Source organism: Periplaneta americana, chromosome 11 (genome assembly GCF_040183065.1).
Source record: "Periplaneta americana isolate PAMFEO1 chromosome 11, P.americana_PAMFEO1_priV1, whole genome shotgun sequence".
Classification (NCBI taxonomy): domain Eukaryota; kingdom Metazoa; phylum Arthropoda; class Insecta; order Blattodea; family Blattidae; genus Periplaneta; species Periplaneta americana.
The window spans coordinates 3,888,168-3,909,107 of record NC_091127.1 but is presented as its reverse complement, the minus strand read 5'-3'; the positions used below and the strand labels follow the sequence as shown (position 1 = coordinate 3,909,107).

The window sequence follows — 20,940 nt, the reverse complement described above, 5'->3', positions numbered from 1 at the left end:
AGAAAGTACAGATTGTACCAAATAATTTAAAATTGTACCAAAAAAGTAGTTGTACGTACCAGGGTACAGATCACTTAAAATTGTATCAGATGCGTACAATTGTACCAAAAGTGGCAACACTGGTCACACAGTTAACGTGACAGTCCACACTGCATGGATTCCCAGTCCCGTGAAAAGGAGGGAAATCTCGTCCAGAGACGCTGGCCTGCCGCGAAGGATTTTATAACGCAGTTATTGCTAGAACAATTTTTATTTTCATTTCATATTATTTTTGTACGTAGTTAATTATGTATGAAAATGATTTAAAGGGATCATTAGCAAAAATGCATATCAATTTGTGTCCATCTCCTACGTGGCGAGCCTCAATCGGAGAGTCATGTAGTTACGATCGAACATAGGCCTATTTAATTGTATTGTAGGAAATATGACCGTGTCCGTCGTCAATAAGTAATTCGGCAGTATTTACGTAACCTTCTTGGAAATGGATTTAATTGTGCAAATACAGTTCAGAGATTTTTATCCACTACAGGAGTTGATAAGATGATTTAGATTTTATTGACCCGTTGTTTGTTTACATCCGGAAGTTACTTTTTTCTTGTTTATTTTACTTAAACTTGACATTTCGGACCGTCTACATCCGAATACTTTATAGAGTTTTATTGTTAAATTTCCAGATTATTTGTGTCTCATGGCATTTCTTTGATCATTTTATGGTTGCTTTTTGAACTTAGTCTGGGGTCCAATAAATGTTCATTTTTATGATTTTTTAACTAATCATCTTGTTAGTAATGCATTTGTGTAACTGGTTTTAATGTGACAACGTTTTTTTAGTTCGTGTTCGCTTTAAGCGTATGGTATTGTTTGTGGTTTTGTTTAAAAAAAAAATTAGATAAGGGCGCAAATAGCCATAGTAGCTGACGCGCCCTTTTTAAACCACACAGTCAATTTGTGAGGGAGAAGCTCAAATATTGCGGAATCCGCCGGATATGTTTTTCATTATCCAGTTGAAGACAAGTGATCGTACTGAGCTTCGACTGGGTCTATTCGTGATCGCATGTAATATTTTTAACGCATGCAGTGAGTCATTCTTCCTGCCTTCTATTTTGTTTCTTCGTACACTGGCAGGCCACGAATTCCCCATGTTTTTGATACCTGCAACATAAAATATGAAATATTTACTGTGGCTTGTCTTATCTGCCGTTCTGCGTTGAGAGGCTTTCCTGGGGCGTCGTGTACACTTATATTGTATATTTTCTCAGTTGTTAATGTTTCACTTTAAGAAATACGACCAATCTCTTTTTGAAGTCAGACTTTCTAGGTTTTCATTTGCTCTTGACTTAAATCTTCACTTTATCGACGTACGAAGTATATGAGCAAGTACTGTGTTGCTATAAAACGTTGATTTCAAGATTTTCACGGGAGTAAAAATTTGCAAAATTCCAGATAAAGAAAACATAGGCCTAGTATTTGACATGCCATTCATATGTTTCTCTTCTCTGCCTCCGTCCATTTTATTTTAGACGGGCTAGCCTCGAAGTCATGTTGCTCCTCAATTAAAAGAATTGAGACTCCAATTCTGACGTTGGATGTAAAATTTATATTGATTATTTACGTGTCACCGTGGAGGAATACGTGGAAAGAACATTAGAATAGCAACTACAGTCTCCGAAATGATAACTAATGCTGCAGATCGTCATTCCGTTGTCACCCAAGCTGGATAATCATTGCAGTTGAAGGCGTCCCAATGTGAAGTCGAACATAACATAATGAAAACATTGAAATTCATTCCAGTCTTTCAGACTTTATATCTAGACCAAAACCGTTTTACGACATTCGACATATTGGCATAATGCATAATTCATTGTAAATCAAAATATCAGAATAATATAACAAGACCATGGATGCACTGATATAATTAATTCTGATACACAAAGATGGTGGTGGTTGTATCGTTGTGTTTCGGTTTTTAAGAACATTGTAATATATTTATGTTGTCAAAGCTTTAGACTCTTGCTATCGCTGCTGATTGACAAGAGGTTGGTCAGAAGATGGAAGTTTAGTATTATGTTGTGTATACCGCAACCTGAATGAAGTAATTGAATATAATAAGTTGATTTTTAATTGAAAAAATAACTTTCGACGTATAACACTAATTGAAATATAAACATTAATACATAACAAAATTGTTATCTTTCAGTTTTAAATATTACCTGGGGCGTAAGAATTAAATTTATAAGAACAGTAATTACCTGTATATTCAATTTTATGTTTGACCGGATAGGGGTCCTTAAGTAAAAAAAAGAGGAAAAATTTAGTGAATTAAAGTGATGATTTTAGCTTTTATTTTATATGACGGTGAACAATACGAGGACTCTTATAAGATGTGCAGAAACTAGTGAATGAAAATTTCTCATAAGAATTTGTGGTTATGCATTGCTAGACAGAAAGTGAAATTAAACATGAGAATAAACTTAACGTCACAATAATCAGCAAAGCGGCAGAAATAAGTAGAAGAATTGAAAAGTACTCGTTGAACGCATGATAACTGTTAGAGCCGCTAAGAAGATAATATGCTGCAATCTGCAAAGAAAAATGATTGCCAGAAATAATTCTGAAGATTAGAACGAACAATGCTCAGAAGAGTTCAAACGGAGGATCTGAGTGGCCGATTATGCTCAGGGAAGTTTGAGCGAACTATTAGCTGTAGGGAAATCTTCGCGAGCAATTATATTGAGGGAAATCTGAGGTAGCAATTATACTGAGCGGGTCATTATGCTTAGAGTCTCAGAAGACGATTTTGCTCGGAGTCTGAGCCGGCGATCATGCTCAAGAGAGTCTGAGCACGAGATAGGCGATTATGCTCTGGGGACTCTGAGAATGAGATTATGCTCAGGGAAGTCAGCCGGTGATTATGCTGAGGGATTATTATTATTATTATTATTATTATTATTATTATTATTATTATTATTATTTAATCCGCCACCTTGACTGTGTAGGTAGCGTATATTCGCTTCCCAAAGAATCGGTTCGTGGTTCGATTCCTGGCGTGGGCAATGCACGGGATTGTGTTTTTTTTTTCCTTTGTCACGTGCGTCTTGTGTTGTCTCAGCGGTGGCTCTGGCCACTGTGCTATGCTGACCACACGACCAGAGAGGCCCGTAATGTGTTCCTGTTTATCCATTTCATTGCATTGTAAATCGGTATGAAAGTGGAAGGTAAAACGGATGAAGAAGGAAGTGGTAGTGTTTGGGTTCATTAAAATTATTTAATTTACTTTAGTCCAACGCAAATTAAAAATATTGCAAGTGTTCCGTGGGCATCAGTAGGTTGACAACCACTTTCCTGCGTTTACGAAGTCATTGACCTTAATTGCAGATAACACGAGGACTTTCCGTTGTGTGTCAGTGACGGGGTTTTGTGTCGTATAAAATTCGGTTCAGAACGTGCAAGCCATTTCCACTGCTAGAGAAGAAAATGCGATTAGTTGTTTCTGCAGAGATGCTGTAATGTAAATGTTTAGTAGAACATGCATCGAGTCTGTGTGATTGTTGTCTGCGACCACGTGGGGAATGTTGTCTGCTTGGCAATGCTGGCTTGTAAGCAGATGACGGAAATAGCCCGCGAGAACCTGCAGAGCGCTGTTCTTCTTACGACGAATCGCGCCTATTTTGGGCAGTGGCACCAACGACGCAGTGGGGCACTGCCGGCCGCCCGCCCCTCGCTTCGGGGTGCCGCCGCCAGTCTTCGACCAAGAACCAGCTGAGGCGCACCGCCTGCCATGCCGTGCCACGGTCACGATCCGCGTAAACGATTCGGCTTAATTTTCATGTGAAGTGTAGAGAAAGCATTGGGGTGCTGGCAAAATTAATTTCTAACATATCTGTAACAGAAAAAAGTTTTCTAATGCCTTCCGTGCGCAACCTTTCTTCCTAATACACTGGCAGAATTTTATTCTGAATTATTCAATCGGAAAGTGTACATAAAATACCGTGTTTATACACTTTCATGTCAAAGTTGCGCTAAAGAGAGTTTATTAATAACCGACTTCATTACATAAGAAATGTACCAACGGGAAAGCAAAGCAATATCCGCAAAAATGTTTGATTCAGAGTAATAATTGGGACATCCAGAAACCACTCTGATTAGCTTCAGTAATTTGATGAACATGATGTGTGGGTCCGATAAGCTCTTTTACAGTAAAGGCTTGTTCACAATAAACCGGGAACAAAAACGACAACGAGAACGGAAATATTGTTAAAATAAATGCATTTAAATGTGAGTATTCACAATTAACTATTGTGAATGCTCACATTTAAATACATTCATTTTAACATTATTTCCGTTCTCGTTTTTGTTGTCGTTTCCGTTTCCGGTTTATTGTGAACGAGCCTTAATTGAAAAGATATGTCCGTCAAATTGCTTATCAAAATCACAATGCTATAATTGGAAAAATATTACAACATTTACAGTGTTAAAATCGTTTTCGGCATAAACTGCCATCTTCAGAACACGTAACAATATAAGAATATGAATACTTCGTGTGGAAACATTATGGCTAAGATACATGTTGATTACATATTAAATATTTAAAACTAGATTGTATATTACATGGACATATAAATAAATGTTGCTGAAAGATAATAGTAATATGCGTTACAAGAGCGGTATGTTGAAGTTTTCATGTTCGAGGAAAAGTTTGAAAAAGCGAAACGTAGTTGAGCTTTTTTAATTTCCGAGAATTGAAAGAAAACATACCGCTCGTGTATCGTACATTATTTTGTGCGAAGATCGTTTATTACATACCTGAAAGAGGAATTTCTAATTAGTTGCAATGAAATCTCCATCTTGGTATCTGTTCAATGACGGCAAATTTGCAAAATAAAATATCTATCTTCAACATATTGCTTTAAAATGTTTTCTATGTTTAATATACTCCAGCAGGCCGTGATATACGTCTGTCTTTTCTTTCCCCCAGTCTATAAATGCGAACTTAAAACAAACGGTAAGGTTATGTAATGATTTATTTTTCATTTTAATATTTTAACAATATTATATTATATTAGATCCACATCTCCTTCGTTCAAAGTAGCCACCATGATGAGTCTGGAATCTTGTTGATTTTTTCACGGCTTCCTTAATGTTACTTGCATCACGAATGCAGTAACTTTAGTGGAGTTGTAGAGTTTACTTAATTTTTGCAAATATTTAAAAACAATAATTAACAGTGCAATTTAGGCGAAATTGCAGTGGTAAGTTTCCAATTTATAATTATTACTATATTGAACGTCTCTAAAAATAATACGTTAAAAGCCTAAAGCAGTAAAATGAATGTGGCGCTTAAGCGGTAAGAAGAGGGAAATTGTTATGTGTGTTAGGTTGGGAATACTGAATGTGGAATTTTAGACTTTCCGCGGATTGGTTTTGTGCGGAAACCAAGCAAATACGCACGATCTCGCACAAAATAAAATTACTTGATTCAAATATAATATATATTTTACCTTCCTGCAGAAATTAGCACACGGTACGATTGTCAGTCAGGTAGTTAAAAGTGATGTGGGGGTTAAGAGGAGCCCTGTGCTAATTGTGCGCTGTGAACCTCAGCATCACTTTTAACGACCTGACCGTGTGCTAATTTCTGCAGGAAAATAATATATACATATATATTATTTTAGTAGGTTATTTTACGACGCTTTATCAACATCTTAGGTTATTTAGCGTCTGAATGAGATGAAGGTGATAATGCCGGTGAAATGAGTCCAGGGTCCAGCACCAAAAGTTACCCAGCATTTGCTCATATTGGATTGAGGGAAAACCCCGGAAGAAACCTCAACCAGGTAACTTGCTCCGACCAGGAATCGAACCCGGGCCACCTGGTTTCACGGCCAGACGCGCTAACCGTTACTCCACAGGCGTGGACTATATATATATATATATATATATATATATATATATATATATATATATATATATATGTGTGTACACATATATACAGGGTGTTTCTGAGGTGGTGTTACAAACTTTCAGGGATGATGGCGAAGGGCACATGTATCAATTTAAGGTAAGGAACCATGGTCCGGAAATGACTGAGTCGAAAGTTATAAGCAAGAATACTTATGTGGAAATGGAATTGTGATTTGGCACCACGTGCCCTCCTTCCCTTAACTTTTGGAACAGTCGTGGAAAGTTGGTATGGGCCGGATGTCTCCTACGTGGGTACTTGTCCCGATACAATCTGTGAGCTTGTCTACTGTTCCCATTGGCTCATCCGTATTCGAAAATCAGGTCTGCTTATTCCGCTCTCGTGTACTCCTCCATTTCACTAGGACTGATCGACTGGGCACTGCAACTTGTACACATACACTGCTGTCTACAGACGTGCATATCAGGACCGACCATGTCCGTTACACATTACGATATCTGCGTTGCTTTAGTGTAGTTTCCTGTCCCCACCCCTCAGACAGCGCACTGAATGGAATACTGTAAGTAGACAACGTAAACAACGTCAGATGAATACAGTATGTGTAAGATGTACAGAGAAATACACATAAATAAGGTGTACAGAGGAATAAAATTATTTCGTTTCCACACAACTTTTTTTGCTTGTAACTTTCGACTCAGTCATTTCCTCAAATTGATACATGTGCCCTTCCCCATCATTCCTGAAAGTTTGTAACACCACCTCGGAAACACCCTGTGTGTATATATGTGTATATATATGTATATATATATATATATATATATATATATATATATATATATATATATTGGAATCATGCAATTTTATTTTGTCATTCAGTAGTCCATGTTCATATAGAATCTAGTTTTAAATATTTTAATATGTAATCAACACGTATCTTAGCCATAATGTTTCCTTACTAAGTATTCATATTCTTGTGTTGTTACGTGTTCTGAAGATGGCAGTTTATGCCTAAAACGTTTAACACTGTAAATGTTGTAATATTTTACTAATTAATTTGTAATTTTGTTAAGCAATTTGACGGACATACCTATTCAATTATTGTAACTTCATTAAGATTATCATGGAGACAGTGATCGGTAACTTCCGACAAAACAGAACAGCTGCAGTATGCTCAACTATAGTTGAACTGAGACGTTAATCACTTCGAGATAAATGATGTCCTTAGGATACAATTCAACGAGATATCGAATACCGGTACATGCAGGTGGAGTTACACTTAGAGACCTCAATTATTACGTACAAAATTATTTATTTATTTATTTATTTATTTATTTATTTATTTATTCTGGTGTAGTTAAGGCCATCAGGCCTTCTCTTCCACAACACCAGGAATACAAATACAATAACAGAAATAAAAAGGAAAAAAAAAGCACTATAAACGAAGTAAAGTCACACAAAAATATACACAGGTTGCAGTCACACAAACTTTAAATGAGTGATTAAGTATAATTAATTGTATCCTAATTAACTAACATAAACAAGAAACTTGCGATTTTAATCTGGAGTAAAAAAAAAACACAAATCGACACTTCTAGCAATATCTAAAAAGCATTAAACAAGACAAAATTTTCCAATTTAATTTTGAATTGTGATAAAGTCCGGCAGTCCCTGACATCATTAGGTAGCGAATTCCAGAGACGAGGTATTTCTACAGTGTACGAGGATGAGTATAGAGACGTTCTATGATGAGGGATAGAAAGAAGTGCTTGATGTAGGTTTCGAAGAGTTGTAAGAAATTGAAAGCGCGATAAGAGATAATTCGGAGTAGAAGTATGCATGATTCTAAATAGAAGAGACAGTGAATGTATTGTTCTTCGTTCCTTCAGACGCACCCATGAAAGTAACTGGAGGGAAGGTGTTATATGGTCAAATTTACGAGTATTGCAGATGAATCGTATGCACACATTATGAACACGTTGTAGTCTCTCAGCTAAGAGTGAACTTACATTAGTTAGTAAGGAATCGCAATAATCAAAATGGGGCATTACAAGCGTCTGAATAAGATTCTTTTTTAGACTAAGTGGTAGAAATTCTTTCATATGAAACAAAGAGTGAAGTTGAGAAAATATTTTTTTGCAAGTGTGTGTTACTTGGGTGTTCCAATTTAGATCGCTATCCATAAAAATGCCAAGATTTTTGACTGTTTCACTGTATTTAACAATAATCCCATTCAATGTTATATGTGGTATAGTACCACTATCAAGAGTACTTCGTAGACGATTATGTCCCATTACGATTGCTTGCGATTTCTCTGGATTTAACCTTAATCCAAATTTGTGTGACCACAGTGAAATCGAATTTAAGTCTTCGTTTATTTTATTTACTGCGTCACTAGTCTCATCAGGGTGGAAATGCAAATAAATTTGCAAGTCGTCAGCATACATATGGTATTATGTCTCAAATCGAAAATTTATCCGCTCAAAATTCTGGAATCTGAAAAGACCTACAAGAACTACTTCAAAAATATATGTAAAATTGTCCATTTACAATAAGGAGGAAGAAGTGGCATAAGTACCACATCTCTCATTCGTGACTGTTAGTAAACACGGTGTTTCAATTATACAGGTTTCACCACTAGCAAACTTGTGGGCAGCAAGGGAGCGTGAAAGTGTGACGTAGTCCAGATTGCTGACAGCTGTGCTAGGATGACACTTTTATTAGGAAACTGCCTTGAAGTATGAGGATTTGATTAATCTTAACTTGAAAACAGTGGCCATTTCAATTACTGGATGACGGCTATATAAGCGGTGCCTACTCTACCGAGCTCCACATCACATTAACAAGGGACAAACATTCATCCACCAAATGACGTTCGAACCCAGGACCGTACCCTCTACGCATTAGTGGTCTGCGGGTTCCGTGGATCCGAGGTTCGTGACTGTGGCAGTGGATTTTAAAGGGGGATAGAAACTTTAACATTTCTACTTCCGGAAGCGAAGCGAAGTTGAGAGGCCCGTGTTGTAGATTTACGGCACGTAAAAATCCCTATATCTGATACAGGGCTGCAGGCAACATTTGACGGCCATCTCGCCCACTCTGAATATCGATCTCTGCAGCAGAAAGCGTCGTTAAAAATTACTTTTACTGCTGCTACTCCTACTGCTACTATTACTACTGTTATTGCAATAACAACTTGCTACTGCTGCTAATACTGCTACTACTATTCCACAGTGGTAATGCGGTGGTTCATGCCCTACCCATTGATGTGCTCTTTAATCCGTCGCTATAGAACAATAATATGTACTTAAATTATAATAACAAATAAAAACAATAAATTAATTCGAAGTCACAGTGCCTATTTTACATTCATCTACACTAATAGCCTTTGAGAAGGTTTTCCCTACTGAATGATTCTGTCTGCACCACGTGTACTAGTGAAAGCATGAGTTTGGAGATTATTTCCTCTTGCATTTTCAATGTTCAGACATATAGTACATATATACTTGGCTCGGAAACATGATGGCTTCTCTTCTTGGAATTGGTAATCTCTCATGAACCCCCATCCTCTACTCAACCCCTAGTCGCGTGGCAGAAATACAATAGATCCCAGCATTGCCAAATCTAGTAGTCATTGCCTCTACCTGTTGGGTTTCATCCATTCTAAGTGTATTTGTCGACGTGTTGTTTTATACCGTTGTGCGCTTTAATATATCTAATTTATTCCGGCCATGATTAATGAGTGTTGGAGCAGATGATCCGCAGCCAGGCCTCCTGATACACCTGAAGATCCAGGACCATCACGACAAGAACAATAAATAACACCGTCGAAGAAAACAGAATATCTTATTTGCAGAGGAGCGTAGCTAAGAAAACAAAGTGTTAAAATTGTGTCTAACGTTAGAAATTCTATCCATAAAGTAATCGAAAGTTCAGGCAGTTTAATAAGTATAAATCTTAATCACTTAACATCGGACGCAACCGGCGGAGTTGGATATATGGGCATAGAAATTAAGAATTACGGTTCACCAACTGAAGAGAAAATAAACAAATTAAAACAGAATTCGGTAAGATAGACGGCTTTATACGTGATTTACTTCGCCGAACAGTATGTGAACAGTACGCGAAAGAGATATGGCCAACAGCAACACCGTCCTTAGCAACCTAAATAATGACATTATTCACAGCAGTGCTTAAAACTTTTCTAACTTACAGCAGTGAATTAAATGCTTTTAAATCACTCTACATGACAACCAACATATTAGCAATAGTAAAATGAATATATATGAACTTCTTCGCCAACAACACAGTACAAAGAAAAGCCCTACAATTTAAAATTAAATTTACATACCAGTAATGAATAAAATATTGTATAGCATACTAGAGTAAACAGATTTTATGCATTCGTGGAAATTATCACCCAAGGGGAAGCTGATAAAATCTAACTTTACTCTTTTGTACTATAAATTCTATAACTATTCAATGATCACAGTTTCAGAAAATTTTACCGGCGCAACATTCTTAATTAAGTATAAAATTCTGGAACTTCAATAACATGAGAATTTAACACTTATTATAGAAGTCTGCATTTTTTTGTTTATTTAGGCAAAACATGTTAGTGAAAATATAAATATAAAGTGTTTTTAAAATAAGTTTGTTCATTTTTTATACCAATTTTGTTTTAGTAATTATAAATTAAGGTATATTTACAAAGATAATATAGTCTTTCTGAAAATCGCGGTTTCACGGAACGCAGTTTGAAAAACGTTCGCAAATCACAATGACTTCAAGAATTGGCAACTCGGCTAAGGGTTTATCCCTTGCGCGTGCCTGCAGTTAACTGGTAAAGGGGATGAGGGAAGGTCGTCATGTTTTCGTGGGAAGTATAGTTTATCTATACCCCTTTTAGTTCATGGAGGTCCCATTCACGCTTAAACAACGCTGACTAGTTGCAATATTAACACTCAGTCCTGTTACGGTAAGTTAATTACTACTCGTACACATGCGTCCAGACAAAACAGGCTTTGCAGCCACGAAGAAGATGAGACATAGTAACTACATCGCGCGAAAAGCATTATACCGTAATCGCCAGTAGCAGAAAAATTAAGAAATGGCTTCAACGGTGAATGAAAGCCATGGCTCTGGATTCGAATGCATGTAGGACTTGGGCTTTTGATGGTACTTTGCCAGATGATGCTTTAGCTTAGCTGAAAGTTCATTGTCGTGCTGAACTGGTCACTGTGTTTCGTTAGTGTCGGGTCGAAAATTATCCGATAAGACTTTGGGCAGTGCCCGATCCTGTTAGTATAGCCAAGAAAATAAAACGATAGGAACAAGACATGCTCACTTGAGGGGAGGAGCGTTTCCTGGTGTGGCACAGGGACTGTGAATTGTGACCTCCGAAATGCAAATTAGAGTCTCAGCGGTCTTCGAACAGTTCGAAATGCATGTGCTAAGATTTTTGTGCGATGCAAGCTTAACTTAATAATATACTGTAGTATATTATACATTTTTAGCAGTTTGACACACGATGTTCAAGGTTGCGTACAACATAACACAGTAAATAGTAAGTCGTGAAGTTACGGATACTGACTGATCTTATGACAGTGAAGCACAAAACTCTATAATTTAACTTGTAATGTATTAGTTTTATTTAAATAATTTTATTTGTTTGATTACTTGTCCAGATGATACAGCTACGTTTCCTTATATTGATATTTTGAAGTCGTAAATGTTCCTCAAAAGGGAAATAGGGTATGCGCCAAAACAAACAACACTGAAATTATCGTTCATCTGTTGTCTATGTCTCCCTAGCAACGGAGTACTCGTATTTATTCGTTGTTTAGTCAACTATCCGAAGATAGGTCTGGACCCCACAAGTGAACCAACTGGAGTAGGATGGCCCCACACCGTATGACCGGAAATAATGCTTGACGATAAACACCTTCTCCTCTGTTGTGAGAACCATAATTGCAGAAATCAACACAACACTGAATATACAATATGTCAGACTATCATCACAGTCTATCTAGTATTTACAGTCACGAAGCTTGAGTTGTTGAGGGTACTAGGAACAATAGACTGTGCCGGTACTATTTCGCATTGTCTGTGATGAGGCGCTAGTCGCGATCCTAATAGTTAGCAACTATCTATGGATGCATATTCCCTACGTATTGAGCTTCGTGACTGTATACTAGACTGTGACAGCAAGCACAGTCTAGTATATACATCTAAAATAAATAAATCCAGGAGATGAGCGATAATTTCAGTAGATATTGTTTGTTTTGGCGCATACTGTACTTATCTTCAATTCATACCCAAGAAATTAAATTTAAGGTTAATGTAAAATCATAACATGAACGATAAAAAAAATGATACGATGAGAGAAGAAATAGGTTCCGTTGAGATTAGCGATTTTGTTGTCTCTGTTTGGAATGGAAATGAATGATGTGAAACGGGGTATTGCAAAGAAATGGCACAATGCTCAAAAGCTGTCGATTTATTCTTCCCAAGAACATTTTTCCAGAATAAAAGCTTGCAAAGAAGACAAAAATGAACAGAAATGAAGAGAAATCATTTTAAATTCTTATAAGAGAAATCTGATACTTATGTTTGAAGCAAGTTTGTAATAAAATGTCTGAGATACAGGAATAGATCTATATTTGTTAGGTATTTGTTCCGCTTATACTAAACACAATAGTTTTATGTGAATTTTGGTTAGACTTCCAATTTGCTTTTGATAAAAAGGAAATGGCGAGGTAGGTTTGTATGTCATATGTGCCTATGTTATGGTGGGGGGGAGAAACTGAAACGGAGTATCTTTGATATTCCATCGCTTTCTAAACAGTTACGAAGCTTTTCCTCTTAAAGTCAGTAGGCCTACTGTTTAAGTGGAACTAGTGATTAGAAATCGTTGCTTAAAATACATCTTGGCATCATAGTTGTTTAATAGCTAAGCACAAACACACGAACTTCTGTTTAAAAGTTCATTTTCGCTCTTTCTGCTTTTATTTGGGCACTTTGCTTTTAAATAGAAAAGTAGCGTGTCTTTTTCTACGCAAGAGGTCAAAACCTTCCGGTCATCGACATCAGCACCGACTGCATACCGCAGGGCAGTTGGTTTACATCTTACATTAAATCCCGCATTCTCAAGGAAAGACTTGTTTCCGGAAGTAAACTGTGTCGTTACATTTTCCCATCATAAATTATTTGGCAAACGACGTAGAGGCCAATCATCTGAAGGAGGCAGGAGGTAAACGGGGGACAAAATAAAAGAAAGCGCATGCCAACAACGTGAGTGGTTCGGAATATTCTTAGGAATAACTTTGGACCATAATGGCGTACAGCTTGGCCCACGAAGAGACTTCGTAGTTTGGCTGCTTTAACCATTTTAGTAAAAACTTTAAAGTTTTCTGACGTAAGTTGATTTCGTGATTTCAGAACTTTTTTCTTTTTCTTTATGTGCATCAATTTTAGCAACTATCATGAAATTGAGTCTGACGCGCTTTACTTTTGTATTATATTTTATCAACAGTCCGAAAACGGTTGGAACCTCATAAGTATAGTCGCGACGCTGTTATTCCCGGCGTGACTCCCCCTCTTTGCCTACGTCTTAGGAAGTGAAGGCTCTATAAAGTCTAGGTAGGTAGTATCGTTCGCCATTTTTGTTCTTTCGTTGCCGAACTACCAGACGAGGAATCTATTTGTCACACCGTTAAACATTATCATGTCGTAGCTCCTGTTATAATAAATCAAACGCACTGTAATTCACCAACTAATTGAGCGGCAAATAACATCCTCATATGCTTTCTGCGAACGCCAACTAAAGAGCCAAAATGGCGGGCGATTATATTAAGTATTTATCCAGCCTTAGGAAATTCATGACGTCTTCATCAGCGAATCAGAAGACGCACACGTTTAAATGTAGCCGACCTGCAACGTGATTGGCTGCCGGAAATTAGAGCGACGGGACTTTAACACCAGTAATGCATCACTCATGAGGCAACTAACCCAGGAGATAATGAGATAGGGAAGAATAAAATTGCCGGAGCAGAATTCTCTTGTTTGCTCTCTAGTCAAACTCATCGCCGTATAATATGTGCGTGAATGGCATAATGAAAAATGTAATTCTTATTGTGTCTCAAATCAAGGACAGTTGACGGATGTTTACGATTTCTCTACTTAGTTATACATGTTTATTGTGTAAGACAGTTTCGATTGATTTATATATTTAAAAAAATTGTAATAATTTAATTGCATAAAATAATTACTTTTTAGTAGCGTTACTCAGGTAGTTAGTAGACTGACTTCAACCTTCAAAAAGTACTTTATGCATTTCATACTCGACGTACTCTTACATCTTGCTTGATCAAGCTTGTCAAAAATCAAACTAAAAGAAAAGAAAGGAAACAATTTATTCTTAAGATATCGTTCGTCTATCTCCTTATGTTTGTGTACTTGTGCACGTGTATGTTGTGTATTTCTGTTTATGTTTATGTGTATTTGCATGCGCGTATTTTAGTCTATGTGTGTATGTGCTCGTGTGTGTGCATTGACACACTTGTCTATCTGCCCGTAATTACTTGTATAGACTGTGTAACACGTAGCTAAAGTCTGTGTGATGTATCTTGTCTCACTGTGACAAGAGAGAGAGAAAAGAGATATGTCTTACTTCGTCTGTGTTGTTATGACGATGGGGGAGTGGAGCGATGCAGGGGCGTATTTTGCGGGCTACCGGTGGTAGCCCAAGGAAATTACAAAAGAAAAAGTTTATAATATAACATAATGTAATAATTTTGTATTATTAGTTTAATCATAGTAATTAAAAATTAAAGTAATTGTTAGATATATTTTGTGTAATAATAGGGTCAGCGGTAGCCCAAACCCTTTAACGTATACGCCACTGGAGCGATGCCGTCCATCCATCCAGTGGCGGAAGGGACTAGTTGATACATTCTGTAGCGCAAAATAAAATTACAAAATATCTCTCTTCGTACTGTGTAGTTCCGTCACTGAGCTTGTCTTTCAAGAAGCTGAGTTCCGGTAGCCTGTACAATAACAAGGTTTTGAAAGGAATCCTGAAAATTTACAACCCTCCTATAATCTCCACCCTCATTTGAAGGGACTTGGTTTTATTGCTACTGAGACAAGATAACCTTATCAGGTATAGATGTATGCAATGAAGGGGAAAAGAAACTGGCCACATTACCTCATTATCTCTTGGCCTAGTTGCCTCATATGTGGTGCCATCTTGGTATCACTTGTGCGGTTCAAACCTGTTTTCGGACAGTTGACTAAACAACAACAAAAATAAAAGATTAAATGCTAAAACAAACAAAAGTATCAAACTTTGAGAGTCTTGTATTCTGAAAGTGATGTACAAAATCTTGAATAAATAATTTTGTTCTTACCGTATTGCATTGATTTTTATACAAGAGGTTGCAGGTGAGATTCCCATTGGGGTTCCAAAATTGTAGTTGGTTGGTTGGACTATCTCTCGAAAAACGTTGGTACCGGTATATTTAAATCAAAATGCCTCTGGCAACTGGAACTTGTCTAACTTGAAATCTTGGACAATTCCATTTTTAATGGTACCTTCAATTTCGAATTATTCAAGTTCGTCTGTGTGTGCATGTGTGTTTTCATATATAATAATAATAATAATAATAATAATAATAATAATAATAATAATAATAATAATAATAGGCCCTAATAATAATAATCCATGGCACTATAACCCTTTAAGGGCCCAGACCGACCAGCCGGCCGCTAGCTTCACATCCACATGTCGCCAAAAGAGAGAGGTGGACGATCATGCAACCAGAATGGAGGTATCATGTGGTTAGCACGATGATCCCCCCAACCATTATAGCTGATTTTTATAAACCGGATTTCGCTATCTATCATAGCTCCCCAAGTGCATCACTATATGCTGGGTGGGTACTGGTCCCACACACTGGTCGAAATTTCATGAGAAAATTTCTTCCCCCATTAGACTCGAACCAGAGTGCGACGCCACGGTATATTCTTTGTAATGGTATTTTTCACAAATAGATCTAGTTCCTATGATGACTGGTCCCACGCCTATCTCTACCAACAAAATCTGTTGGCTGGCAGTGAGTGATCGTACGGACACAGACTGATCCACTCCATCCCTTACCGCTTAGCTTCTTTGGAATGGACGCTCTGCACTATGGTCATTAAGCCGACGGAATAGGGATCCGCCTGCATAGGTACTCTCTGAATGTTGTAATAATTTCTAATATTATCTTTCTACTTAGGAAAATAGACATTTCAAAGTGACATGAATGTTAAACTTTTCGGTTACTGTACCTACTTTTAACAAATGCGTTTTATCGAAGGGGATCCTAATTCTACTACTGCCTGTAGACAATAAGGCCCTTTTCACTGAAGGTAGTCGCTAATTCGCTTGACCTAGAGGCTCTTTGGACTTGGAATATTCTCAGTGAAAAGGTGAAAAGTGGAAATAATTTTGCATGCAATAATTAATTTCTGTGAAACATAAGGATTTGCGGAAATAGTGCGCTCCTTATTCCATTGCTTCATCGTCTTATCAAGGGCGCCCACAGGATCCAATCTCAGTGGTAGCAAGATGATTAGAAAATTAGAAGAAATGGATGGAAGAGAGAGAAAATTGAACATGAAAAATAGCCAGTTGTGAAATCTGAATTACCCTGCACACCTATTCATAGTTTAAAGCACTCGCTTTTGTTGAATTGTTTACCGAGGGTGTGAGAAAACTTCTATCGGATATGTAGAGAAAAATAAAAAAAAATGCGTAAAAAATCTTAAGGTAGCAATTGTTACCACTGGCTACCCCCTGTGGGCGCTCTTGCATCTTATTCAAGAAACAAAATGCGAGCTCATCGTCATTTTGTGTTTTTGATTTCACATAAACACCTATTCATTTTTCACTAAAAATTATATATTATGTGCATCATTTTCGGATGAAATGGCTCATATATACATCGCTGTATGTAGATGGCATGGTCAACATCTCTCCCTCTCTCTCTCTCGGTAGCTATTAGTGCAGCTGAAAATATGTATCTCTGCAAAAACTCCGGAATCGATATTTGACAGAATCACAGTACCTTTGACCATTTCGTTCAAATGGAAAGTAAAAGGAAGAAAATGGAATCCGCAGAAATCAAAATTATCCTTTGAAAAGATAGAACTTCAGACCAAATTTGATAAATTATCCTGAGCATAGTTTTTCGAACTGGACTTTCTGCACATGGTATGTATTCGTACAGTATACTAGTATGTGCTAAGTTTGAAATTATGCGTGAATCTCGTATAGACACCTACATGCTTTTCAGAATGGTAATTGGAGATCTCAGCTCATACTGGTTTGTTTCCACACTCTGTACAAAAATGGTTATTAAAGTGTAAAGAATACGTATTTGATTTGAACAGATACAACGTATTGTTTATGATTTAGAACCAGATAATGACATGATATCTTGTTGTTGTTGTTTTCTAATGCCAGGCATTTGACAATAAAGTCATTCGACCTCTTGCACTCCAATATTTTTCAAAGATATTATCATGGTCAGCCACTGAAGCACAGATTTTGAGGTGTTCCGAATCCATTTCTTGGTTTGAGTTGCACAATGGGCAGTTAGGGGACTGACATATTCCAATTCTATACAGGTGTTTGGCCAAACAAAGTTGCCAATCTAAATGCAGCTACAGACGATTTTCGTGGTAAATCGGGAATCAACTGTGGATAATGATGCAGAGAGTTCCATTCTTTCCCTTGAGATTGTGTTAACAAATTTTGTTTGTTGAAGTCTAAGTATGTAGATTTAATAAATCTTTTCACAGAGTAATACGTAGATTTAGTAACAGGTCTGTAAGTAGCAGTGCTGCCCTTCTTTGCTAAAGCATCCGCATTCTCGTTTCCCAGGATTCCACAATGGGATGGTATCCATTGGAATAGAATTCTTTTATTGAGTGATATTAATTGAGAGAGCATTTTAGTTATTTCTGCTGTTTGAGATGAAGGTGTGTGTTTAGAGACTATTGATAGAATAGCTGCTTTGGATATCTGTTTTGCTATTATTTATGTATATATTTTGTTCTTTTACAGACGACCTCAACAACTAACGGAAAAGACTTGGAGCAAGACCTTGAGGAAATCTGGGACGAGAGATTACTGCGTCAATTGGTGAGAATGAATGCCACTGAATAATTAATGAATTCATCATCGTCATTTTTTCAACACCACCACTATAATCTTCTTCACTACCATGTCCAGCACCACCATTTCGCCACTATCACCATCACGATAATTTTACAATAGCCAAAGAATTACATGTATAGGAATCCCTTACAATTTGTCTCTTAGTTATGAAATGCAGTGTCATAGATTCACCATGGCCTATGGCTTTCTGTATCAGTGATAAAGTTGATTTATGGAATAATGGTGGTGGGATCTGCATCACCACTATACCATACCTGTTACTTAACGAGATTTGATCATAGATCCTTGGACTGGCAAATCGATGTTCCAGATGTTCAGTGGACAATGCGCTGATAATGTCTTTGATTGCACTTAAATTAATTCTAATCAGCAGATCTAATGAACAGATCATAACACACATGAGAGAAACTATTAATAGAAGAGACCAGAGGTTTCCCAACTTGTGACACCAACTCATCTCAAAGTACGTATACATGTATGTCGTCTGTATGAAACGCATTTTCAAACGAGGCAGGTGATATAGACATAGAGTATTGCGAATTCCAACTCTTAGTACCAGGTCAGTTTTCGAAAGTGGACGGTAACTGTTCTCATGCATGTTTATAATAAATTTTAAAAACTTTTAATTCATTGTCCACTGATAATATAACATCCAGGTTTTGATTTGTGGCAATACAATATGTTTAAAAAAATCTTGTTATAACGAAAAATTAATAAATATAACCTATTCCATTTTCTGCATGTGTAGTTGAACTTGTCATATGTTGTCTTGTTTTATCTGTAAAACAAACGAATAGTTATATTGTTGTCATGTTTTAAACTCGAGAGACAAATTATATTGGATTTTCTTCATTCTTTAAGCAGTCCGTTTTTCTATTGGAGAATATTGTAGAGAGAAGCATTGTTTTTTTACCACTATCTAGAAGTCGGTATTCATTTCACGGAAGATAGTTATGAAACAGTATTTTGTTGAAATAAAAATTGAAAATACTTCTCTTCATTTTAAAAAACTTTGTTCTGTAGAATTTTATACCAGATTTTTGGTAGATGTTAATGAAGTGTACTATCATATATCACTCTTTCCTTGTAACATTCGGTAATATTCGATGTTTTGAAGGAAGGTTTGGTTTTCGTGACTGACATTTTTATTGAATTATTAAAACTTAATGATACCTTTGTGTTCCAATATCTGACTTTTTTTTTTTTTTTTCCTCTCTCGAATCTTAAACATTTAATTTACTATGATGTACTGAAGTAAATATGGAGTTTCAGTGCAGTGGTTCTATGTCTCCATATGGTAAAGAATCGGTAGAATGGAGAACATTTCTCTCTGGCACCGGGACTTGAACCCGAGTTTCCTGCATTTAAATTTTTATAAACTTTCTATAATTGATGAGTTGAGAATTGCATGTCAGGATTCCAACTGTGTTATAATAAATTATGACAGGAGACAAAACCATATACATTATTTCTTTTCCAAGCACTGTATCTAAATATAATATATTTTAACTTGAACTGCATCTTTACCACTAAAATCACCATCATTCACTGCTATAAGCTTAAGCAGTTGTTTCGACTTCAGGGCAAGAAAAAAAATCTGTGTTTTAAATAGTGTTTTGAGTTAAATAAAACTGTTAAATCCGTGTACTAACTGTACATACTTTGTCTTCGATTTCTTCTGTCTTGTGACTGTGTTTAAAGTATTTTCTCTTGTTACATTATTTCTGTAGCTATGTTCCAACTGCATCTGATAGTAGTATATTAAAAACTATAGAAAGGTCTTATTATGTATATATAATATTAATGATTCTTAGAATGTTGAAAAGGTAGTAATTTCTTGAATGATGGATTAAAAACTTTGACTTTTAGCGAAGTTTTAAACAAAAGTCTTTATTTTTGCAGTATTATTATCTGAAAACTTTGATATAAGGGCAATCTCTTTTTGAGTTCTGTTATAATATGGGTCCATCAAAAATGAGAAAGAAACTATTTGAATCGCTTTATAAAGGAAGGGTATCAGTCACATTTTTTTTCGAAATTGAGTTAACATTGAATTTCCTATCTTGAATGTTCAACACATCATTTTATCATAAAAAGCAACCAGTCCAACATTTCTTTCATCGTGATATTGTGTTCGGAATGTGAGCGTTTTGTAAAGGAAGGGCATCGGTCCAGACAGTTTTTCTTCATTTCCCACAACTCAGCTAAACTGGACTGAAGCCCTTTCTTTATGAAGCGATTCATTTATTGTAGGAAGAAGTACACTTTGTTTTGTATTAACCGATGCAAGTTTTAAATTAATAACAAAATACATATTTTTAACTTGGTGACATTCTGCATGATTACTATAATTGAGGATAATACTGCAAGGGTACAGTAGGGTAGTAATGACAGTAATTTGCATTTCAATGTTTTAAATGTACGTTGCACAATATTGCAGTTGGACAACTGCTCCGATTACGAAGGAAGGCGCCATATAAGAGCGAGGCTGCGAGTTGTTATGGCAGAGCAGAAAGGTAAGCATTGCCATGTCTTCACAACCTGATACTACAACTTTTCTCATTAAGGAATTTTTTAATAGTGACTTCACAGAAATAAATTACTGCAATAGCCTACATAGAACTGTACTCAAAATGTGTACGGTAGATGCAAGTAAAGTTTTGGAGACGTGCTTGTGTTTGTCTTTGATTAAATTCTTATTAAAATTATGAAATACAAAATAAAAAGAACAAAACGTATTTCTGTGTGAAAATATGCTTCCAGAAGAATAGTTGTAAGATTTATTTAGAATTAGTTA

At 36.4% G+C, this 20,940-nt stretch overlaps 1 protein-coding gene across 13 annotated transcripts in view; it reads left to right on the top strand.

Moving 5' to 3' along the window:
* Positions 1-20,940, top strand: part of LOC138708728 (mucin-17-like) — a 462,883-nt gene that overhangs the window by 399,203 nt on the left and 42,740 nt on the right. For all 13 annotated transcript variants that reach the window (XR_011334762.1, XR_011334760.1, XR_011334761.1 and 10 more), the window contains 2 exons: positions 18,030-18,107; positions 20,584-20,659. Coding sequence is in view for 10 of the 13 variants with exons in the window: in XM_069838843.1 (XP_069694944.1) it covers positions 18,030-18,107; positions 20,584-20,659 (154 nt within the window). In the remaining 3 variants the exon portion in view is untranslated. The remainder of the gene's footprint in view (positions 1-18,029; positions 18,108-20,583; positions 20,660-20,940) is intronic.